Source organism: Eschrichtius robustus, chromosome 3 (assembly GCF_028021215.1).
Source record: "Eschrichtius robustus isolate mEscRob2 chromosome 3, mEscRob2.pri, whole genome shotgun sequence".
Classification (NCBI taxonomy): domain Eukaryota; kingdom Metazoa; phylum Chordata; class Mammalia; order Artiodactyla; family Eschrichtiidae; genus Eschrichtius; species Eschrichtius robustus.
Genome location: NC_090826.1, coordinates 105,958,568 through 105,979,236, shown reverse-complemented (window position 1 = coordinate 105,979,236; position 20,669 = coordinate 105,958,568). Strand labels below are relative to the sequence as shown.

Here is a 20,669-nt window from a genome sequence, read left to right as displayed (position 1 = left end):
GCTTGTGGTGCTGGAGAAGCCCTTTGTGAAGAGGGAGATGGAGGGACGGAGGGAAGGCTCAGCCTTGAGTCATAGACCGGAAATGTGGCAGATCCTTTGTCTCCTTCAAGATCCAGATAACTTGCCTCTCATTTGTTATAGCTTTGTGGTTATTGTTATTATTAAATTTCTGTGCTGTTAGTTCTTTGTTCCTTAGGGTTTTCTGTGAATTTCTAAATTTTATGTTTGGTACTAAGCTAATATAACACAATTAAAAAGTAGGGAAGGAGGGAATAACTCCCATATTTCTTGGCAACCAGAACACAAAACAGTGCAGCAGCTGTCATGCAGAGAAACCTGCTGGACCTCCTGGCTCTGAGGTCCCACTCTCCCCACCCGCATGTACACCCACGGCAGTGAACTTGCCGAACACTCACCTCACACCCTCCCTCTCTCCCTTCGAATTCCACTCTCTGAGAGCTACAGGGGAAACAAAGGGTGAAACACAGCCTCCACCCCCAGCTTCTTTCCCTGATCTTAAGACACCTTACAGAGCCAGCAGACAGGGGCCAGAAATGACTTCAGGAGCTGAGGATCAAAGCTCCTTGGTCTCATGCCTTGTTGGTGTTATCGCCACAAGTGAACACAGGGCAGAGGTTAATAGGTTACGTTTTGGGCCCCTCCAACCAAAAACATTGTTTCAATCCCTAGCAGGAAATTTTTCCCTTAGAGGATGGTTTTTACCTCTTGAGCTAGGGCACTGCTTTATCTAGGATCTTCTTGTAAAATAGCAATGGTTCAGGGGCGTGAAGTTATTTAAGTTATTAACTTATTGACTTGTAGAAAGTTCCCTCTGCCACCCCAGCAAGAAGAGGGGCACTTTGGAGGAGGGAGGATGGCTTCTGTCAGTGGGGAGGAGGGCTGGCGTGGGCAGGCCGCCCTAGGGATAACAGGACATTGGGCACAGGGGGATGAGGTGCTGGGCCCGCCCACTTCACTGCTTGCTCCAGGCTGTTCGTTTCACAACAGGCACCAGAAAATCCGAGATAAAGCGCTGCGTGAGCGCTAATCCTGCATCAGCTGACTCCCTTCCCAGGCCCTCTCCACCTGCTCGCTGAACTCCTGCTCTATTACACCAGCTGTAGCTGCCACCCAGCAGCCCCCCCTTGGCTGACCCCCATTGCCTGCCCCTCCTCAGCAAGCTGTTTGGGGGCCCTCAGTCTAGCTGGCAGCCCTGCCAGGACAATGTATGCCTTTCCTAGGATCTCTGGAGTAGTGTCTGTAGTCGTGGGAGCAAAGCCCTTATTCACCTGAGCTCTTTTTTTTTTCATTTTTATTTTATATTGGAGCATAGTCGATTAACAGTGTTGTGTTAGTTTCAGGTGTAGAGCAATGTGATTCAGTTATACATAGATCTATAATACATGTATCTATTCTGTTTCAAATTCTTTTCCCATTTAAGTTATTACAGAATATTGAGCAGAGTTCCCTGGGCTATACAGTAGGTCCCTGTTGTTTACCTATTTTATTTTATTTTTTTTATAAATTTATTTATTTATTTATTTTTGGCTGTGTTGGGTCTTCGTTTCTGTGCGAGGGCTTTCTCCAGTTTCGGCGAACGGGGGCCACTCTTCATCGCGGTGCATGGGTCTCTCATTGTCGCGGCCTCTCCCATTGCGGAGCACAGGCTCCAGACGCGCAGGCTCAGTAGTTGTGGCTCACGGGCCCAGCTGCTCCGTGGCATGTGGGATCTTCCCAGACCAGGGCTCGAACCCGTGTCCGCTGCATTGGAAGGCAGATTCTTAACCACTGCGCCACCAGGGAAGCCCATATTTTAAATACAGCAGTGTATACGTGTCAATCCCAAACTCCCAATCTATCCCTCCCTCCCATCCTTCCCCCCTGGTAACCATAAGTTCATTCTCTTAGTCTCTGAGTCTGTTTCTGTTTTGTAAATAAGTTCATTTGTGTCATTTTTGTTTTTTTTTTTGCAGATGCTGCATAAAAGCAATGTCGTATGATATTTGTCTTTCTCTGTCTGACTTACTTCACTTAGTACAATAATCACCTGATCTCTTGAGGCAGGAGACTCCGGGCCTTGCCTTCTATCCACATAGTTTGCTGGGCGGTCTTGGTGGCCTGAGCAACCAGGACCTTCTGTGTCACCGAATGCCACAGCCAGGCCTGCTTCCACTTGCGAGTCATTTGGACACTATGTGGGGATGATATTAAAAATATTTAATGAGACTATCAAGGTGCTGCCCATCCCGTGCACGCCGGCAGAATATGAGCCTTGGATCAGCTGCAGGGCACCCAGGAGGGCACTGGTCATTGTCACCAATGCACAGACGTTTCCAGCCCCTTCCTCTCCCCCTCTTCACTGACTTTGATACTAAGCCCTAGGACTTCCTCTGGTAGCTCCGGCATCTACTTCATTAAAACTGACCCCTGCTGGCTCTGAACAAAGCCCTCTCCCCCTGTTTAAGGTCAGCATATGAAGGGATGATTTTCCAGTTGCCCGGTCACCATTTTCACCCTAAGGTCGGCTACTATCATGCAGATAAAGAACTTCCCTATTTGGGCAAAAAATCACCCAGGACAACCTACAGCAGGAGAGGATGGAGTGATGACTTGATAAAGGCATTGAGGCCTGTTACACGCATCTCAAGCAAGGATACCAACATGTCACAGTATATTGAAACAGATGTGGAGAGTGGTCCAGCCCACTGATCATGAGGCAACTTCTGGTCTCCAGGGGACATACAAAACACACACACACACACACACACACACACACACACACGTACGTACGTACGTTTCTGAATCTCAGAGTCCCAGGAGCCAGCATTCAGAGGCCAGTTCCCTCCTGTCCCAGTATTTGTCTGCCTCCCTCACTGAGCTTTCAGCAAACCTTCTGCTTCCCAGCCAAGACACACAAGAAGGAAATTCCACTCTAAAGTTAGGCGGTGCAGAGATGCCACAAACCACAGAGCAACGCGAAGGAGTAAACAGCACCAGCTGGATCTTGAACTTAATCTTGCCTTTTTAAATTTAGGAGAGTTTACGTGGACAGCCACAGGACAGGGTGATACAGTGAATGTGTCCCATGCCTTCACAAGCCACCCATGTCTAGGAAGATATTTGGGGATGCTCAAGTAATTTGGGTTTCTAGAATTGTTTTGACCACCTTAGAGCACAGAATATGGTTTGTCTAGGGGTTTCTGAGAAGAGGCTGAGAGGCTGAAGATTGAGCTCAATTTTTAACTGAGTTTTAACTTATCAATCTCAGCCTGTTTTTCTAGCTATCGATGGGCTCCAGCGCCACCACCGCCCTCCCCTCCACCAGATGTTTCTTGATCTCTTTCCAGGCAGAGAGAATGGGCTGTCTGATGTCAGGACACCCCACGTCCAGATCTGGCAGAATATTACCACAAGGGCAAAGGGAGGGCCCTTTGGTGCATGGGATTCTATGTAAGCGACTGAGACCTGGTCGTCTGCTCTTAAAAAGACATAGGGATGAAGAAACCAAGTGCCTCGGGCACTTCCCATACACCACTTTTTTAAGCCATTCAATCCTGAGAGCCGTCATTACCCCTCTTACTGATGAGGGAACAAAGGCTTAGGGGAATTAAACACCGTGCTCAAGGTCAAAGCAGCTCAAAGCCACCTTGCTGTTCTAGTTCAGGCCCATCCCCTTCCAGCTCTGCTACTGCAAGGCCCTAATACACGTTATGAGCTCACAGCAGAGGTCAGCACAGCCAGCGGTTACGGGTGGAGCTTCTACCGACCTTTGGTTCAATCACAGCTCTGAGGCCACAGTGATGGGTTTGCTCCCGCCACTGCCAATCAGCTGCCCGTTGCCGGGCCTTCTTAGCCTGCCTTGTCTCCAAAACAGATGCTGCTGGGCATAAGGTAGGAAGGGATCATCCCCTACAGATGGAGTAAAAATCCCTCAAAAGGTGAAACCCTTAGGGTACAGGAGTACCATTCTGCCATGTTTTGTGAAAATCATCTTTAAAAAAAAAAAATCAAGTAAGATACTGCCCAACCCATACTGAGCTGGCTTTGTGATCTCACCAAACATCTTCAGGACCTGTGCCTTTACTCACACTTTCTTCCCCTTATGAAACCTTTCCAAACATCTCGTGGGAACCACCATCCACAGCTCTAATTACTTCCTCCTCTGCTCTCAACAGAATTCATGTACACCTGTTGTGGCACTTTCCTCACTGCTTCCAGTGACCTCTGTGTGCTCTGTCCCCCCAGCAGATGGAGACTTCTATGGGAGCAGCCTGAGCTTTAATCCTCCTCCTCCTAGGCAGAGCATCTAACCCAGTGCCTGGCACATAATGCTGTACATGTTTGTTGAATTATATTTTCAATGTGCATCTAAATTCCCAGATGGAAGGGATATCTGAAATAGCATAGGAATTTGCTCAAATACCTTGAGTTTTGTTCCTGTAAAAATGTCTCTTAAAAACTTGAGAGACAGGAGAGGGGGTTCTCTTCAGAGTACCCACAGGCAGGCGTGCAGTCCGCCCATCTGGATCTCCCTTTACATGTCCTACCCTCTTGCAACAAAAGTCCTGCCCCACGGCTGCCTGCGGATGCCCTCTGGTGGCTCTTCAGGGTAATGACAACACAAAGGTGCCCGGAGAGTACGGGGTAGGCTCTTTATTGGGTGGTTATTGCTGTACGACAGGGGTCAGATGAGACACAAGCAGTGTCAGCCCCAGGAATGTGGCTCTCCTCTCCCAGTGGGTGTGTTTCTTCAGGAAATCCCACGAGGCTGGGACAAGTGAGCCCAAGGTTAGAAGTGGAACTGGAAAGCCTCGGTCGTGTGCTGCTTCCAGGGCTCCAGGCTGGGCAGCAGGGAGGAGATGCCCATGACGTGCCAGGTCTCCCCATCTGACACCATTGAGGTCTGGTAGGACAGCAGCTGCACCTCTGCCTCTTTCAGGAGGCCTGGAAGTAGAAGAAACCCCTGGTTGGCACAGGGCTCGGGGGAAGGAGAAGCAAGAGGCTGGGAGCAGGCTCACAAGTCTTGAGTTCCCAAGATCAGTGTTGGAACGGGGGTGATGGTCTCAGAATCAAAGCGCTGAGACAGGGAACAAAGGGCTCTGCCCAGGTCCCTCACTATTCTGCAGGCTTTAGGAACACCCTGGCCATCAGGCAAGGCAGGGGAGGGAAGATCAGCCACGAAGAGCCAGAGCTGGACTTGCTGGCTGCCAGTTTTATCCAGACCATCAGCAAGGGGGAAAAGCAGGGGAAAGTTCCCCTGGGCAGCTGGCAACGATAGTGAAATTAGGCCCTTTGGGGCCTGTGGACACACTCACTCTCTGCCATACTTGGAAGTGCTCCAGAACTCCCAGTAGCCCAAGCGCCAGGGGACAGGAGCAGATCCAAGATGCCCACGACATCTGGAGGGGATGCCCTGACATGCTTTGTTGGATCAGGCTGGCCACCGCCGGGCATGCGGTCAGAAGGAAACCTGCAACTTAATTCTGAGCTCCTGGGATACAGCTCTACAGGCAGTTCTCAACTGTGTCCTTACTGTGGTGAGCACCTGCCTAACAAGAGGGGAGCTGGGGCCCTACCCCTGACGCACCGCTCTATGACCTTAGATAAGGCACTTAACCTCAGAACTCCGTACCGGCTCCCCAAATGTTCTGGAACCTGCGGCAGATCCAGTGATGCTGGCAGGCATGGAGAGGGGCTGAAGGAGGCAGAAGTCCACGGAGCCCAGTCCCAGGACAGAGCCCTCAACACACACCCACCGCTGCCTCAAGGCCCCTCCTCACCAATCATGGTCGGCAGCATCGCAGGGTTGGAGGGGTGAGCCCTGAACATGAGCAGGGGCAGGCCCCGTTGGAGAGGCACCTCCGGTCTGAAGACAGCTCCGTTGAGTGCCTGCAGCACAGGCGTGGTGCCCTGGACCCAGCCCACGGCCTGGTAGGGGGCACCTGCCAGGGCCACGGTCAGGAGGCATTCCCCGCAGCCCTGCTCCCCTGGTGCAGCAGGGCTGTGGGAAGTGGTTACCTGCAGAGAAAAGGCAAAAAGGCACAGTGACGCCCACCCCCTCCCTAGGCCTAATCGCCAATTTATAGGGCTTCAGCCCTGCTGCCACGCTCAGCAACTCAGGGCGGGGGGAGAGGGCAGATGGGGAAGCCTGGTGGCCCTGAGCGTGAGCTTCCTCCCTAAAGGGAGGGCGAAGAGATCTGCCAGGTACAGGTAAAGGCTTGGGCTGGATGGTGGGAAGTGGGGAGAAGGTGGGAGGGAGGGAGGCAGGGCTGTGAGAAGGCCTGGGATGAGCAGGACGGTCACCAGAGGCTGATCCAGCCTGGTCCCTCCTTCTCTGACTTACTGCTCCCTGCACAGAAGCAGTGGCCTGCCTGGGATATAGGAGAGCAGTGGGGGGAGAGGAAGGGGGACGTGAGAGCTCTACTGCCCGCTGCCTCTGCCAGCTCCCACTGGCTGAGAAACACAGACTTCAGTCTAAAACGGGAACCGGAAGGGAAGACGCCAAAGGGAAGCCACGAGGGGCGGCAGAGGCTAAGATTATGTGCGGCGAGCTCTCAGAGTTTGCAGACTAACCAGGAACCCGGGTGCCGTGGTAAAGGAGCACTAGTTGGAGAATCGGGGGCCGAGCACGCCGGGCTATCTCCCAGCTCCCAGCCTGGCTCCTCGATCTCCTCAGCTGTGAACTGGGGCTACTGCTGCCCCTCCCACTCACAGAGCACTTATACACAAAGCACCTGCACGAGTATTAGTTCACTCGTAGCGATGCTCGGGGCCGGTGGTATCTCCACTCTGCAAGTGAAGAGATCACAGCTACTTCTCACAGGCAGACACTGTCACCTGCAGGACCGGCGCCCAGGGCTCCCGCTCGCTCGGGGAGCAGAGCTGCAAGGTGCTCTGAACGCAGGCGAGAAAAGCAGTGCAGACCCGGGATGGAGGGGATGGAGGGGAGGGGAGGGGAGGGGTGCGCACATTGAGGCCGGTCTCGTTCACCAGCAGCTTGGCGTTCACCAGGTTCACCTCCACCTGACGGGAAGCATCCTTCAGGAGGCCGACGATGACGGCGGGGGTCAGGCAGTTCCCAGAGTTCTTCAGGGACAACCCTGGGGACCCAGAGAAGCCGCTGTAAGGCCACTGTGCGTAGAACAACAAGGGAGTGGGCAGCACATCGCTGGCCCCGAGCTCTGGGTCACGGCTTCTCACTGACCTGGGGGCCCAACTCCAGCCTGCCAGGCAGTTCTGCTTTCCTCTGCAGGCAGAGAGGTGGCCGGGGTGGGGGACACACGAGGGGTCCAGGCCAGGACACTGGGGACACGCTACACCAGTTTAAGAAACTCTTCTCCAGAACCCAGCCTAACTCTGCTGCCCCGCACACCTGCCCCTGGCCTGTCCACCCTGGCTTGCCTGTCATTCCCCAAAGGGACACTTGAAAAATATCCTACTCTTATCCCTACCCGGCACTCATGCCCTTGCCGGCCTCAGGAAATGGAAGCAGGAAGGGGCGACTAAAGCAGCTGGGCCCACGTCCCTGTCTTGTCTCCTTGAGGCCTCGGCACCCCGGCCAGTGAGGCCTCTGGCTCTGCCCCTGTCTGGTACCGGCAATGCTCAGGGTCTACCTGCCTCCACTCCAGTCTCTCCCCACGTGAGGGGATGCCCAACAGTCAACGGGGAGGACAAGCCCCTGCAGGGTTCAGGGGACCGGGGCCCTCCCCGGTCTCTCAACCACGCCTGCACAGGGCTGGACCCACTGCAAAGGCGGCCAGAGCCTGCGGAGGGGCAGACAGCGGGTGCTGCTCCCGTCCCCACTCCCCGGCTGAGCAAATGCCCCTGCGGGCATCAGCCTGCCCGAGGGCCCACCTTAGGATGTGACAGAGCACAAAATGTCCTCACCGCCTGCCTCGTCTGACACACCCGCCCCGGCTTTCACTTCACGGGTGAAGAACTCACAGCTCAGAGAAGGAAAAGTCCCACAGCAGGTAAGCAACTGGGTCAAAACCAGAATAAAATGTTCTGCTGCTTCACCCGGACTCCCTCCACCAATCCTACTGCCTCTCATGTGAAATTCCAAATCTTACGGAGGTCCCTCTTGCACCCCAAACATGCACGTCTTAAAAATACTGTATAAACGTGATTTACGAAAGTTAAGTATATTTCCCAATAACTTTTTGTACCCATCCTCCTCAGTAGCAAGCAAGCCATACTCAGACCAAATGTGAAACGCGGAGTCACGAGAGCAGGGTCACCTCTGAGTCCCTCACTGGTCTGTGGCCTGCAGCAGACACACCTGGTGGGGTGCCGAGTCCACGCCCCTCTTCCCTCTCCCTCTGCAGAGTTCCCGGCTCACCCTGTGTTACCACCTGGATGGTCCCTTTGGGGGACCCAGCCCAGGCTTGCATCAGTGCCCCAAGAGCTTCTGCCAGACCAATCCAAGGCTTGGTGTGTGGAGAGAAGGCACTGGTAAGGGCCTGGGCGTTTACCTGCAGAGAAAGGGGAGCAGGGCAGAGGTCAGGAAGGGATGGGACAGGGCACACCTGCCCAACTCGGCTCCCAAACAAGGTCTTATTGTTGAGACTCAGCTCCACGTGGAGAGCAGGTGGCATGGGGCCACCCTTGCTTTGGGTGCCTGGGGGGTGACAACCTCCATTAGCCACCAACAAGGTGACAACAACCTGTTCCCATAGCTGAGGAGAGCTATAGAGCCAGAAAAGGGCACAAAAGGCTAAGACCACTTCAAACTGCCAGACGGGGAGTGGGAAGATGGGGAGAAGGACATCTCCCTCTTCTCTGAACATGTGCCAGCGCCCCCAAACCACTCCACCGGAGACTTGTTTCTCCTGTGCTGGGGAAGGAAGATGGGTCTTTGACATAAAACATATGGGGAGGGCTTCCCTGGTGGCACAGTGGTTAAGAATCCACCTGCCAACGCAGGGCACACGGGTTCGAGCCCTGGTCCGGGAAGATCCCACATGCTGCGGAGCAACTAAGCCCGTGCACCACAACTACTGAGCCTGCGTTCTAGAGCCCGCGAGCCACAACTACTGAACCCGCGAGCCACAACTACTGAAGCCCACGTGCCTAGAGCCTGTGCTCCGCAACAAGAGAAGCCACTGCAATGAGAAGCCCACGCACCGCAACAAAGAGTAGCCCCCGCTCGCCGCAACTAGAGAAAGCCCACGTGCAGCAACGAAGACCCAACGCAGCCAAAACTAAATAGATAAAATAAATACATTTTAAAAAAAAATTTTTTTAAAATAAAAAACACATGGGGAGTCACAGATCACTTGGACCTAGAGTGGTGTGTCTCTCTGGGATGGCATTCCTAATTTGCCTTCATTTTTATTTTCCATGTTGATTTTTTAAAATGTGTTTTTACATTGTCACAAAACACTCTGTCAAAATATCACAATTTGTAAGGCTGGATTTATATACCTTTTTTTTTTTTTGGTCATGCCACGCAGCTTGTGGAATCTCAGCTCCCCAACCAGGGATTGAACCCAGGCCATGGCAGTGAAAGCGCAGAATCCTAAACACTAGACCACCAGGGAACTCCCTGGATCCACACGTTTTTGATGATCCTATCACTCTTTAAAAGTTGACTCCTGTGAAGTCCACCACAGACCGGCTGGGCAGTTGAAGAAGGCAGAAGCCACGTAATCTTCTGACGTTGTAAGTCTAGGGTCTGGCTGGCTGGACCCCCAGCAGGGACTTGATAACAAAAACCAGCTTGTTCTGTGTCAAAATGTCTATTCCATCTTGTGGCTCTGAGTTAAGTATCTGGCCACTTATGCTGAGGCAACTTGTAAAGAGAACCATCTAAGAAGGATTTAATTAGAAACACGGGTTGGATGCAAATCAATCAGGCAGCTCTAAGATGTAATGAAAAGAAAACGTGGAGGCTTCTATTCCTGTTTTCATAAAGATACAACTGGCAGAGAATTAAAGAAGAGAGACTTGTGATGACAGAAACAACCAAGGAGGCGGGACACCGCAGCAGACCCTTCTGTGTTAAGGGGCAGCCTGGTGTGATCGCACCCTGCGGCCGGGCCCCCTTTGATCCTCTCCGAAGGGCACAGAAAGGGCAGTGAGTCCCAGAGCTGCAGGGGGAGAACTGAAGGGCCAGGCCACAGCTGGGGTGTGAAAGCCTGCAGCAGGCAGCGGGAAAGTGCTCAACTGAGAAGCCCCAAAGGCAGGCGCCACGCTTGGTCAGATCCCTGCACAGGCCAGGGCGGTGCTTCCCCCAGGTCTGCTGAGTAAAAGGAGCGTCTGTCTTCTCTAGAAGATGAGTGGGAGGCTCCAGGAAGAGCCAGTGCATTGGGGCACCAACCTGACCCTAATGCTAGTCTGTGCCTCACGTTAGAGCAGAACTGAACTGGAGAGGACCCGGTAAAGAATGAGGGACAGAGGAGTTTCCCATGTGACAAATATGTCTTTCTTACAAATGCCTACTCTACCCCACCAGCCGTTGTGGCTGGAGAGTTCAATTTGCCTAAGTTTAACAATTTGACTAGGAGATGTGACCTCTTAAGTAAGAAGGGGACATTTTGTGGGCCCATTTGATGGAGCTGGTGTTAAGGAGTCCCCATCATGAAAAGGCCTGGAATGCCACCACTCCCTGAATAACTCATAAGGGCTGTACCGCTGAGGGCTGCACCCTGCCTTGTGAGTGGACAGAAGAAAGAAAAGCCCAGCCCAGACTGGGTGGCAATGGTCACGGTGGCCCAAACCTCGCCTGGGTCCCCACCAGCCTCACGGGGGAGGAATGAACCGCTCAGAAGCCCACGGCATGCAAAGGGAGTGAGAAAGCGTGCCCTGTCTTGAGAAGTCCACAGACACAGCGCAGAGAGTGGGTGCAGACATGGATGGGTAAGCGTCTTTGTTGACCACCGAGCTGTGGCCACTGCCAGGCTGTCCCAGCCTGCCCGTCGCACCTGCGATGGCTGCCCCCAAGGAGCCCTCCTACGGGACAGCAGTAGGCGCCCTTATTTTCTCAGGGTGTAGAGGCCACAGTGGCCTGGGCTCTTTAACCAGGGCTGGCAGGGTTGAACAAAGCATCCTGTGTCTCTCCTGCCGCAGTTCTGTCCTCAGAAGCGAAAACGCCTGTGTTGAGGGTCAGCCAGGAGGATCAGGGACTACCCCCCAGCCGCGCCCCAACTCTCACTCATTATTGGTTAAATGCTCCAGGCAGAGCCACATGAACTGCAGAGAAGCTTACATCCTTTTGGTTTTGGTGGCGTTTTTTTGTTTGTTTGTCCTCTGAGAACTTAGAACTTAATTAAGAACTAAGATATAAACTCATGAAACCTCAATAATAGGAGAGAATGTGGCTTACTGCAAAAGGGTTGGGATGGAGCTAGAAAGGCCAAGCAAGCCTTCGTGAAGGGGCAGGTGGCGCGCGAGCCCCCCGATGGACAGCTATTCCTTCCTTATTCACCTCCATATCCCCAAAGGGCTCTGACAGTATCTGGTACCCACTGGAGCTTAGGGACCATCTGAAGACTGAGTGAATGAGACAGGACTTGAAGTATAAAGTCAGGTTCAGCTTGGAAGAGGAACACATGCCAGGAAGGGCCCACTGTGAGCGCAGTCAAGAAACCATGATTTGGGGAAAGAAAGGGGGCCAGCTGGCTTGGAGGGTTCCTATGGGGAAGATGGGTGCAGGCTTCCGGGCAGGGCATCCCTGCCCAGGCTTCTAAGAGAGATGGGATGAAAGGCGAGCGCTCGGGGTTACGAGGCGAGGACGCCCTCTCAGGGCTTTCTCCACAGGCCGTCCCCCACCTGCCCCTACCTCGGGCATCCCGCCATCATGCCAGCCACACTCCTTCACTCCCAAGGCCTGTGGAGAACAAAGGAGCCTTTCTCCAGAGGCAGGGCACTGGGAAAAACCACAATCTCAGCAGTGAGCCTACGCTATAAACAAGCTAAGCTGGCTCCCTGCTGCCGGGCCTCAGCTCTCAAGACTAAGCAGGGGCAGCTCCTGCCACCCCACCCAGAGCGCTGGCTCAAGTACAGTCCCTTATCTTCGGCCCCCAGGGCTGAATCTGGTCCCAGCAACAACGCGCCCTTCTGCAGCTCTTCCCTCTGACCTCCGGGCCCAGCCCCACATGGCATACTTACAACTCCCGCCAGAGATTTCCCCTTCACCATGTCCACGAACTGGATGGCAATTTCCTCCCCGCAGCGGCTCTGGGCCTCCTTGGTGCTGGCGCCTAGGTGGGGGCAGCTGATGACATTCTCGTGGTCCACCAAGGCCCGGTTCCGGGGTGGCTCCTGCCCAGAAAGAGACATCTCTGGGTGGGCCGCTACAGATCGGCCCCAGGGAGTTGGAGGGGAAGAGGGCAGGGGTGATGCTGTCTCCTACTTCTGTAAGAGGTCACTGGACTCAATAATAACCATCTTCCTCATGAATGTTCCATCACAGCAGAGTAGACAGAGCTGTAGACCGGATTCCAGTCTCAGCTCCACCAATTACTCCCTATGTGCTTTTGGGCAAATCTCCATCTCTCTGAGCCTCAGTTTCCCTATCTATAAAATGGGTTACTACTACCTATCTCCTAACACTATTATGGAGATTATGCAGTAATAAAGGAGGTTCTCAACCAGTGGTAGCTGTTATAGCTGATACTGGTTTTTCCCCTCTACCCACTGCCCCAACACCAGTCCACCCCTCAGCACTTACTGTCAGCTCTTAGCACAGAGGCAGGCTCTTTGTGGGCATTCCGCACGGGTGTTGCATCCTGGTTCTCACCAGGACAGGCGGCCCATCTGGCCACTCCTACCCCACCCTCCAGTGCCCCTTCCACCCCTTCTGCTCACCGGGCACAGTGTAGGGGCCTTGGACATGTTACTTAGGCCTCCTCTCTTCTGGTCATTCTCCCCAGGACTCTATCGGCTCCCACGGGATTTGGCCACATAGGTCTGTGAGTGCCGGCCGCAGAGTAGTAAGTGCCATGGGGAGACCAAAGAGAGCGAGGGGAAGGTGCTGTGTTAGGGAGATGGCAATATAAACAAGGGTCAGGCACACCCTTGCCTTCAAGGAGCTGACGATGTAGCTGAGATAGATGACCAGGACCACAAACCCAACGCATGCTGTGCCCTGGGCAGGGAACAGACACTGAGTGCTACAGGGAGTCAGAGGGCCAGGGTCTTGCCAAGGTCACAAAGCTGGTAACCAGCAAACCCCCACTGCCTAATCCAAAGCCCGTGCTTTTTCCCCGATCTCCAATGCTGAGGTGGGATTTTTAAGAGAGGTGGACAGGATTCAAGTGGGAATGCTATCGGGTGTGAGGGCAGGATGGGGGCAGTGGGTGAGCAGATGCTACATCTCTGCTCCTGCACAGAGACCTGGGACAGCAGCCTCTGGGACCAGGGGAACACGTCTAACCAGTATCCTCGGCTTCCTTCCCTCTGCAGGAAGAGAGGAAGGGAAAGGAAGGCCAACAGACACTGGGTGGAATGTCTTCTTGGCAGTGGGAGTCATTTCACCAGAGATCTGTATCAATACCTTAAACCCCTCTCTGCCTGCCCCAAATCCTCCACCTCAGAACTGATCTGCTGCTCTGTCTTCCTCTGAACTTATCAACAGCGTAGCCGTCCAGGAGCCCGAGCCCAGGAATGGGTCCTATATAAAATCTGAGTTTTGCAGAAGACAGCATGGCTGCCTCTGTACCAGGCTCTGCACCGGGCTCCTCAAACCACAGACGTGTTATTTTTGGCGACACAACTTCTCCCGCTAGAGACAGGAAGCTCAAGGTCTTTGCACAGCTGGGCTTGCAGCCCAAGTCTCTCTGCTCTGGTCTCCCCTCCCCACCGACACTGAGCAGGCACTCACTTCTGTGAACACGTCCAGCGCGGCTCCGGCACACTGACCCGACTGCAGGGCCCGGAGCAGGGCGCCTTCATCCACAATCCCTCCGCGAGCACAGTTCACCACACGCACCCCCTTCTTGCACTGGGCGAAGGTGCTGTCGTTCAGCAGGCCTGGAACGGAGGGAGGAGCTTTCCTGCGGCAATGGTGTGGGGATCCCCGTGTTCTCCCCACTGCACTGGCAACCGCACCAGCTCCAGAGGCCCTCTCTTTCCCCCACCAGCTCTTCCCCACACACCTCCTTTCTGGGGGACCACGGTCTTTCTGGTCTCACTGCTCCCTTCTCAGATGCTCTGGGGCAGGAGTCCTTGTCATGGATTTGGACCAGACTCAATTTAGAAACATCCCAAATATCCCTGAGATATTAGTGCTTCCTGCAGTGGTCCCAGGAAGTATTCATGGGGTCACTGGTGTTGCATGTTGACCCAGCTCACCCAGACCCTGTGCATTTCCAGCCAACTCACCCCTCCTCGGTCTGATGCAAGGCCGTGTAACAAGACATCACCATGCTCCATGCTCACAGGATCTGGATGGACCACCGCCACAGCTGGTCCCCAGCATAGGCAGAAAGCCCAGACCGAGGGCCCACCCTTATCTGGTCTGTGGCTTCTGTGGCCAACCCACAAGGTAGGGGCACACCTACCTGTGGTGGAAGGCAGGAGAGGTGTGTGCACAGTGATAAAGTCACAGAGAGGCCAGATCTCCTCCAAGGGCACCTGCTGCACACCGAAGGAGGCTGAGACCTCTGGCGAAATGATGGGGTCATACCCTATGGTCTGGGGAAGTCAGAGAGGGAGCGTAAGTGTCACTGTTAATTATTAGCACTGGTATTATTAGTCATGGCAACCATTTATGGACCACTGACCCTGTGCCCCGCACTACAGTTAAGCCTTCCCCAACACCTGTCTACCTCTCACGACAATACAACCGTGTTGGCACTATTCTTCTTCCTTCATTAGAGCTGAAGGAAGTGGAGCTTACACACTGGAGGGGGCGGCGCCAGAGTTCAAAGGCAGGTTCGCCCACCTCCAAGCTCTGAACCACGAACGGGTGCAGGAACAGCTGGTGTGCGGTTGGACCAGTGGAGCTCAGACGCCCTTGGAAAGCGGGGAGCCCACGTGAGGCAGGACGATCCTGCGGGAAGCGGTGACGCGGTCGAGGGCACAAGGGAAATGGGGGAGAAGCTGGCTGCAGCCAGAGGCCCCACAGGCCAGAAGACAGAGGCAGATGCACCGCCCACTTCAACAGAGTGAGGAAGAGATGAGGGAAGAGGGCAGTGGTGGTGCTGAGCGGGTTACCAAGGAGACGGGACTCGCCACTGGGGAAGAGGGTGAAACACCAGTGCTGACACCGGCGGGGAGAGTACGTTCCCCTCTCTTGAAGTTTCTTTTAACAAGACTTAAAGTGCATCTCGTTTTGGAAGGCACAACTTGGTGAATAATCGCGCAGAGAGGTATAAATGACTAATGACAAATCCTTTCAACAAGGCAGGTTTGACTGGGGTGGGGAAGGACACCAAGAGGAGGAAAGTGAGACATAAAGGCACCGTGGGTGCGGAGGACCCAGAAAGAAGCCTGGTCTGGGCTGGCCGGGGAAGGGGTGGGCCCCCAAAGCAGAGGGACCTCCCTGAGGCTGCGGAGAAGGAGGGAAGTTTGACTCCTGGGAGATGGGGACAGACAAGAAACTCGGGGGTGTAAACTTCATCAACCCTATGAAATCAGCTAAAGGTCATCACATATTGATGGGAAGAGGGAAAGCTGGAGAAGACAAAGCTCAGGAGAAGGAAGAAAGGACACAGACTCATAGCTGATAATGGCAAACATCTTTAGCATTCACTATGTGTCTCAAACCTCCTTAGGTACTATTATTTCCCTGTTTTACATATGAGGAAACTAAGGCGGAGTTTAAATGCTTTAGCCAAGGTCATAAAAGTAGCAAGTGGTAGAGCTGGGACACAAGTATTCTGACTCCAGGGCCTGCACTCCTAATGCCTACCCTCTAATCAGGGGTGGAGTGAGAAGCCCACAGCCCCACCTGAGAAAACAGGAGTAGAATGAGGTGGAAACATCTCTCCTACATCAGAAGGAATCTTGGGTGTCAGCCACACACCTCTCAGCAAGGTCAATGCTTTAAAGGTTGCCAAGGCAGCACAAGCAGCAGGGATGCATGTGCAACCAGGTGAAAATCATCCACCTCTTGCAACAGCAAAGACCTACCCGCATTCTGCCTGGTCTGCCCCGGAAGCCTTCCCAGGGCTCTCTCCATGGGCTTGGTCCATGTCTCAAAGGCATGGATGTCCTCAAGAAGGCCGGACAGCCGACTGAGCTGGGCAGGCTGGCAGGACCCAGGATACGGCCTCTGAACAAGTGAACCAGGAGCTGGGCCTGAGTCCTGCCTCAGTCGCTGTCGACTGTGTGTCAAGGTGCAAGTCAGTGCCTCCAGACCTGGGTCCTCCACTCTACGTAAAGAAGCAGGTGGATGATTTCAAAGTCACCCGCTGCTCTGACTTCCAACAATTCAATATTCCACGAAAAGAAAGCTCCCTTAGCCCTGAGAAAATGTACAGAGTTGGCCCAGGATTAAACAAAAACAAACAGAAAGAACTTCAACAGTGGTCATCTCTAGGGTGGTAGGATTAACTTTTCCCCTTTATGCTTTCCTACGCTCGTTTAACTTTCCCCCACTGATCATGAATTTCTTTTGAAATTAGGGAAATATACAAGTTATTTTAGAAAATAATGGCACAGAAGATTGCTATATCAAGTCAGCACTCCTAGAGAGGAAGCTGAAAACGGTTATGAATGAGGTGTCGCTTTTGGATCACATTTTTCATCATCAGCCTTGTGGGACAAAAAACGCCGGGTGGGTCCCACTCCGACCTCCGGCAGAGGTTTGGGAGAAAGAGGCTGCCTCCCGGACGCCCTACAGGATCGTGAGCTCGTGACCACCTCAGCCCCACGTGGCCATTCCCCCAGATGTAACCTTCTCATTTCTCGTGGGGAGGATGAAACGCCCGGGGGAGAGGAGAGGATCCTGCCCTGTGTTCTCACAAGTCTTCTTTGTCCGTGGGCTCTGAGGCTGGCTGGAACAACGGCCCCGTTCATCTCTAAGCCAGATGTACTTTTCCTCATGTGGAGCGGGAAGAGGACAGGGACACCAACGGAGGTCACACAGCCAAGCCCGATGGAGGGGGTTCACACAACTCTATTGGCTCTGGGCTCCTAGGAGCCAAGAAGCAACATGGGGCTGCCGGGAGGAAGGGTCCTGCAGGCCAAGCCTGGCCCAGTGCCCCCACTGCAGCTGCCTGGGGCTAAAGGGAAGTGGACAGGGTGGGGTGGGGGGAAGAGGAGGGATAAGCATCTGCCACAGCGGTCAGCAGGCCCCGACTCAGCTTTCTTTCACAGAGAAACAGTACCTCGTTCATCTGCAGACAACTGCAGGGGAAGAATTCTACCCTGTTCTCATTTTTCGCTCAAAATACCCAGGGCGGACAGGAGCTGAACTCAACTAAGGGCTGGGCTTCTTATATCAGGGGGACCACGTTGCCAGAGATAAAAAGGGTGATATCAGGCCTGAGTCGGGTCCTAATGTATCCTGGATAGGTCAGATGTCCTCATGTGCAGAAGTCAGGGCACTCGCGGTTACACACATCTATGACTCCTAGAGACGAGCCTTGGGGAGCTGCATAAAGGGATGCCCCACCTCACCCCACGCCAGGACTCCTGATGTTGGGGCAGCAGAGGAACCCTAGATTTTCAAGCGGTGCTCCAGGGCGACCTGCTAGCTGCCGTCCTAGAAGGCAGCCTTGGGAGGCTGAGCACGCTGCTCCCGGTCCCCCGGCTGACCGTGGATGGAGGAGAGCCAGGAGGCCTGCAAGGTAAAGGGGCTCCAACAGAGGAGCCTAACGGTCTCGCCCTCTCTCTACCCCAGAGCCAATCTTCGGGCTTAGCGTTGGTGCTGCTCTCCCCCAACACGATGAAACCTTACACAGAAACTCAGTATAAAACCAGATCAGGGGCTTCCTTGGTGGCGCAGTGGTTGAGAATCTGCCTGCTAACGCAGGGGACACGGGTTCGAGCCCTGGTTTGGGAGGGTCCCACATGCCGCGGAGCAACTAGGCCCATGAGCCACAACTACGGAGCCTGCGCGTCTGGAGCCTGTGCTCCGCAACAAGAGAGGCCGCGATAGTGAAAAGGCCTGCGCACCGCGATGAAGAGTGGCCCCCGCTTGCCGCAACTAGAGAAAGCCCTCGCACAGAAACGAAGACCCAACACAGCCAAAAATAAATAAATAAATTAATTAATTTAAATAAATAAATAAATAAAACCAGATTAATTCGAAGGTGCAGAGGTGAAGGCCCAGAGCCCCACCACCTGCTCTCTTTCTGGGCCCATACCCCAGGTCCTTATTCTATATCTGAAAGTATTTGAAAACCACTGCTCTAGGGCAGTCGGAATTCCAGGTACCAGACTGAGATGGCAGCTGCCTGTCCGGCGAATGGCTGAGCACAGGGACACGGGGCAGGGGCTGATTAACAAGCAGGGATCAGGAATAAAGACAGCGGTGGTGGAGTGGGGCAAAGAGCCCCAGATTGGAACTCAGGAGGCCCAGAGTCTGAGCTGGACTCCACCCCTTATTCGTCCTATTATCTTGAGCGTATCACATAACCTCCCTGGGCCTCAGTTTCCTTATCTGTAAAACTGGGGTAATAATTGTGACCCCAGAGGGTCATTGTAAGCACAGTATCTAACACAGCAGATCTCAGTAAATATTAGCAGGACCTGAAAGAATCGGTGACAACTGGTGCCTCGGGTTCAACGTCCATCCCTCTGGGCTAAGGTCAGACTCATCACAACACTGGCCAAAAAGAAACTGTTAAGAGATGCTGGTCTGCTCCTCACAGAAAACCCTGAAAAGAAAGTGCAAGGCTCAGCCCCTGGCTGGCTGGGGCCTGTTGACCCATTCTAGGGGACAGGCCAGCTTGAGTGAGTTGAGCCTCCAGAGTTATAACCTGTTATCCAGCAACACTATTGAGAAAAAGTTTCAAGCAGAAAGAACATTACAGAGTGCAAGACCCAAATGATTCAGAACACCAGCAGGCTGCAGGCTGCCAGAATTATACTGAAACCCACATCTGCACCTGTGGCTCAAAGCAAAGTTAGCAGCTGCTCTAAGGTGGAAACCAAGGCTCCTTCTAGGCCTGTGCTGGCATAAGTGGGCTCTTCCCCCACCGATCTCCGCCTGGCTAAGCTCCCCCTTCCTTAAGTGACCAGACAGTCACAAAGAAAGGAAGGGAAAGGGGTGGTCCACCCCCAGTATCTGAGCCCAAGAAGGTCTCTCCTTACAGCTCCTGTGATATGAAGGGGAGCCCTTTTTTTTCTTTAACTATTTAATAGCTTTTATTCTACACATTTATAAAAGTAACAGTTTTCCAGGGAAATAGTTTTCACCCAACCACCATATATCTGAAAGTATTATGTTGAAGTATAAACTCAAAATAAGGCCAAGTGGAATCAGTAATACTGGGGCTCATAATGTAGGAGCTGAGACTTCCCAGGTCTGGAGGAGTTCCATGACCCTAGAAGAGCAGGTACTGCTGTCACTTGGAGCGAGAATGGTAGACAGAGGTCCTGCATCAGCTACACTTTTTTAGTATTGGTGAAAATGAAAACCGTCCATCTGTTTTGATGCCTGTTCAGTCACACAAGAGAAAGCCATGAATGGTGCCCCGCTTTCACAGTCCTGTTTGCTTAGGGAGGACATTTTCCCTGGGCATGTTGGAAAAACGGGGAAAACCATGATTTCATCTGTTACACTTTTTTTTGCACACACTTTTCACCAAAACATTTTCCTTGTAACAAAATGAAACTATCCGAAGAGTAGTTTCGGATAGTTTAAATCCTGATACCTTAGAGAGGGTCAGATAATAGTTGTCCATTAGCAGCTTAATTAGTGATGAACAGCCTGGTGACAGATCAGGAACAGGATCTGTTCCCAGGTGCCAGGAGAGAAGAGGATGATAAAGATAACCTTTACAAGCTTTGCTGCTTCGCCCGAGCCAGCCCAGCCGGAACTGCTCAAAGTGTCCCCTACGACTACTGGTCCGCTCTATGTCTTTAATTAGGTTGTTCTCCCAAGTTACTGTAACAAACCCAGTCCTTAATAATTTGACACCATTGCCTAGGACCACACAGTAAACTCACTGCCAGGACCATTTCACAGTTTAAAGAAAGTGGTAGCCCATTGGGATGACGGATGTTCACAGACGTCAGAGCTCACAGGGCATCTGCGTCTATGTTCACACCCCCTCTTCACATGCTGGCCAAGTGGTTATCCGGTCTTGCAGGTATATCTGCAGAGATGCGGGACTCACTCCCTCCTGAGACCATTCATTCCATTGGGGGCCAGCTCTGTAGCTCTGCCCCTCCAGCTTACACCTAGTGGTCCTCCCTGGATCTACTTCTTAGAGAGAATGACTCTTCTATAGGACTTCTATTTAGCTATTTGAAGGCCTCCACTATGACTCCCAAGTCTTGATGGGCTCAGTGACCCCAGTGCCTTCAGCCCATTCTTAGGGAACACAGACATGAGGTCCCTCACCATCACCCTCTGTCTCCAAAGCTTTCACAGTCTCCCAGAACTTGGGGTCTTTGACTGCTCAAATACACAGGGGCTGATCAGTACAGAGAGTGAAGAATGTCACCTCCCTTGCTCTGAATGTCATACTTCTTTTAATGCTGCCAAAAGTCACATAAACTTTTCTATCAATCACATCACTCACTGTTAACCACACTGCACTGTTGTCAAA

The 20,669-nt window shown here is 53.1% G+C and overlaps 1 protein-coding gene across 1 annotated transcript in view; it reads right to left on the bottom strand.

Annotated features, from left to right (window-relative positions):
- Nucleotides 1-4,638: 4,638 nt before the first annotated feature.
- PHGDH (phosphoglycerate dehydrogenase) overlaps nt 4,639-20,669 on the bottom strand; it is a 31,513-nt gene continuing 15,482 nt past the window's right edge. The window contains exons 6-12 of the mRNA XM_068540604.1: nt 14,505-14,637; nt 13,826-13,974; nt 12,112-12,264; nt 8,342-8,474; nt 6,970-7,100; nt 5,781-6,018; nt 4,639-4,944 (exon numbers count right to left, since the gene is read on the bottom strand). Coding sequence (XP_068396705.1) covers nt 4,790-4,944; nt 5,781-6,018; nt 6,970-7,100; nt 8,342-8,474; nt 12,112-12,264; nt 13,826-13,974; nt 14,505-14,637 — 1,092 coding nt within the window. The 3' untranslated portion in view covers nt 4,639-4,789. The remainder of the gene's footprint in view (nt 4,945-5,780; nt 6,019-6,969; nt 7,101-8,341; nt 8,475-12,111; nt 12,265-13,825; nt 13,975-14,504; nt 14,638-20,669) is intronic.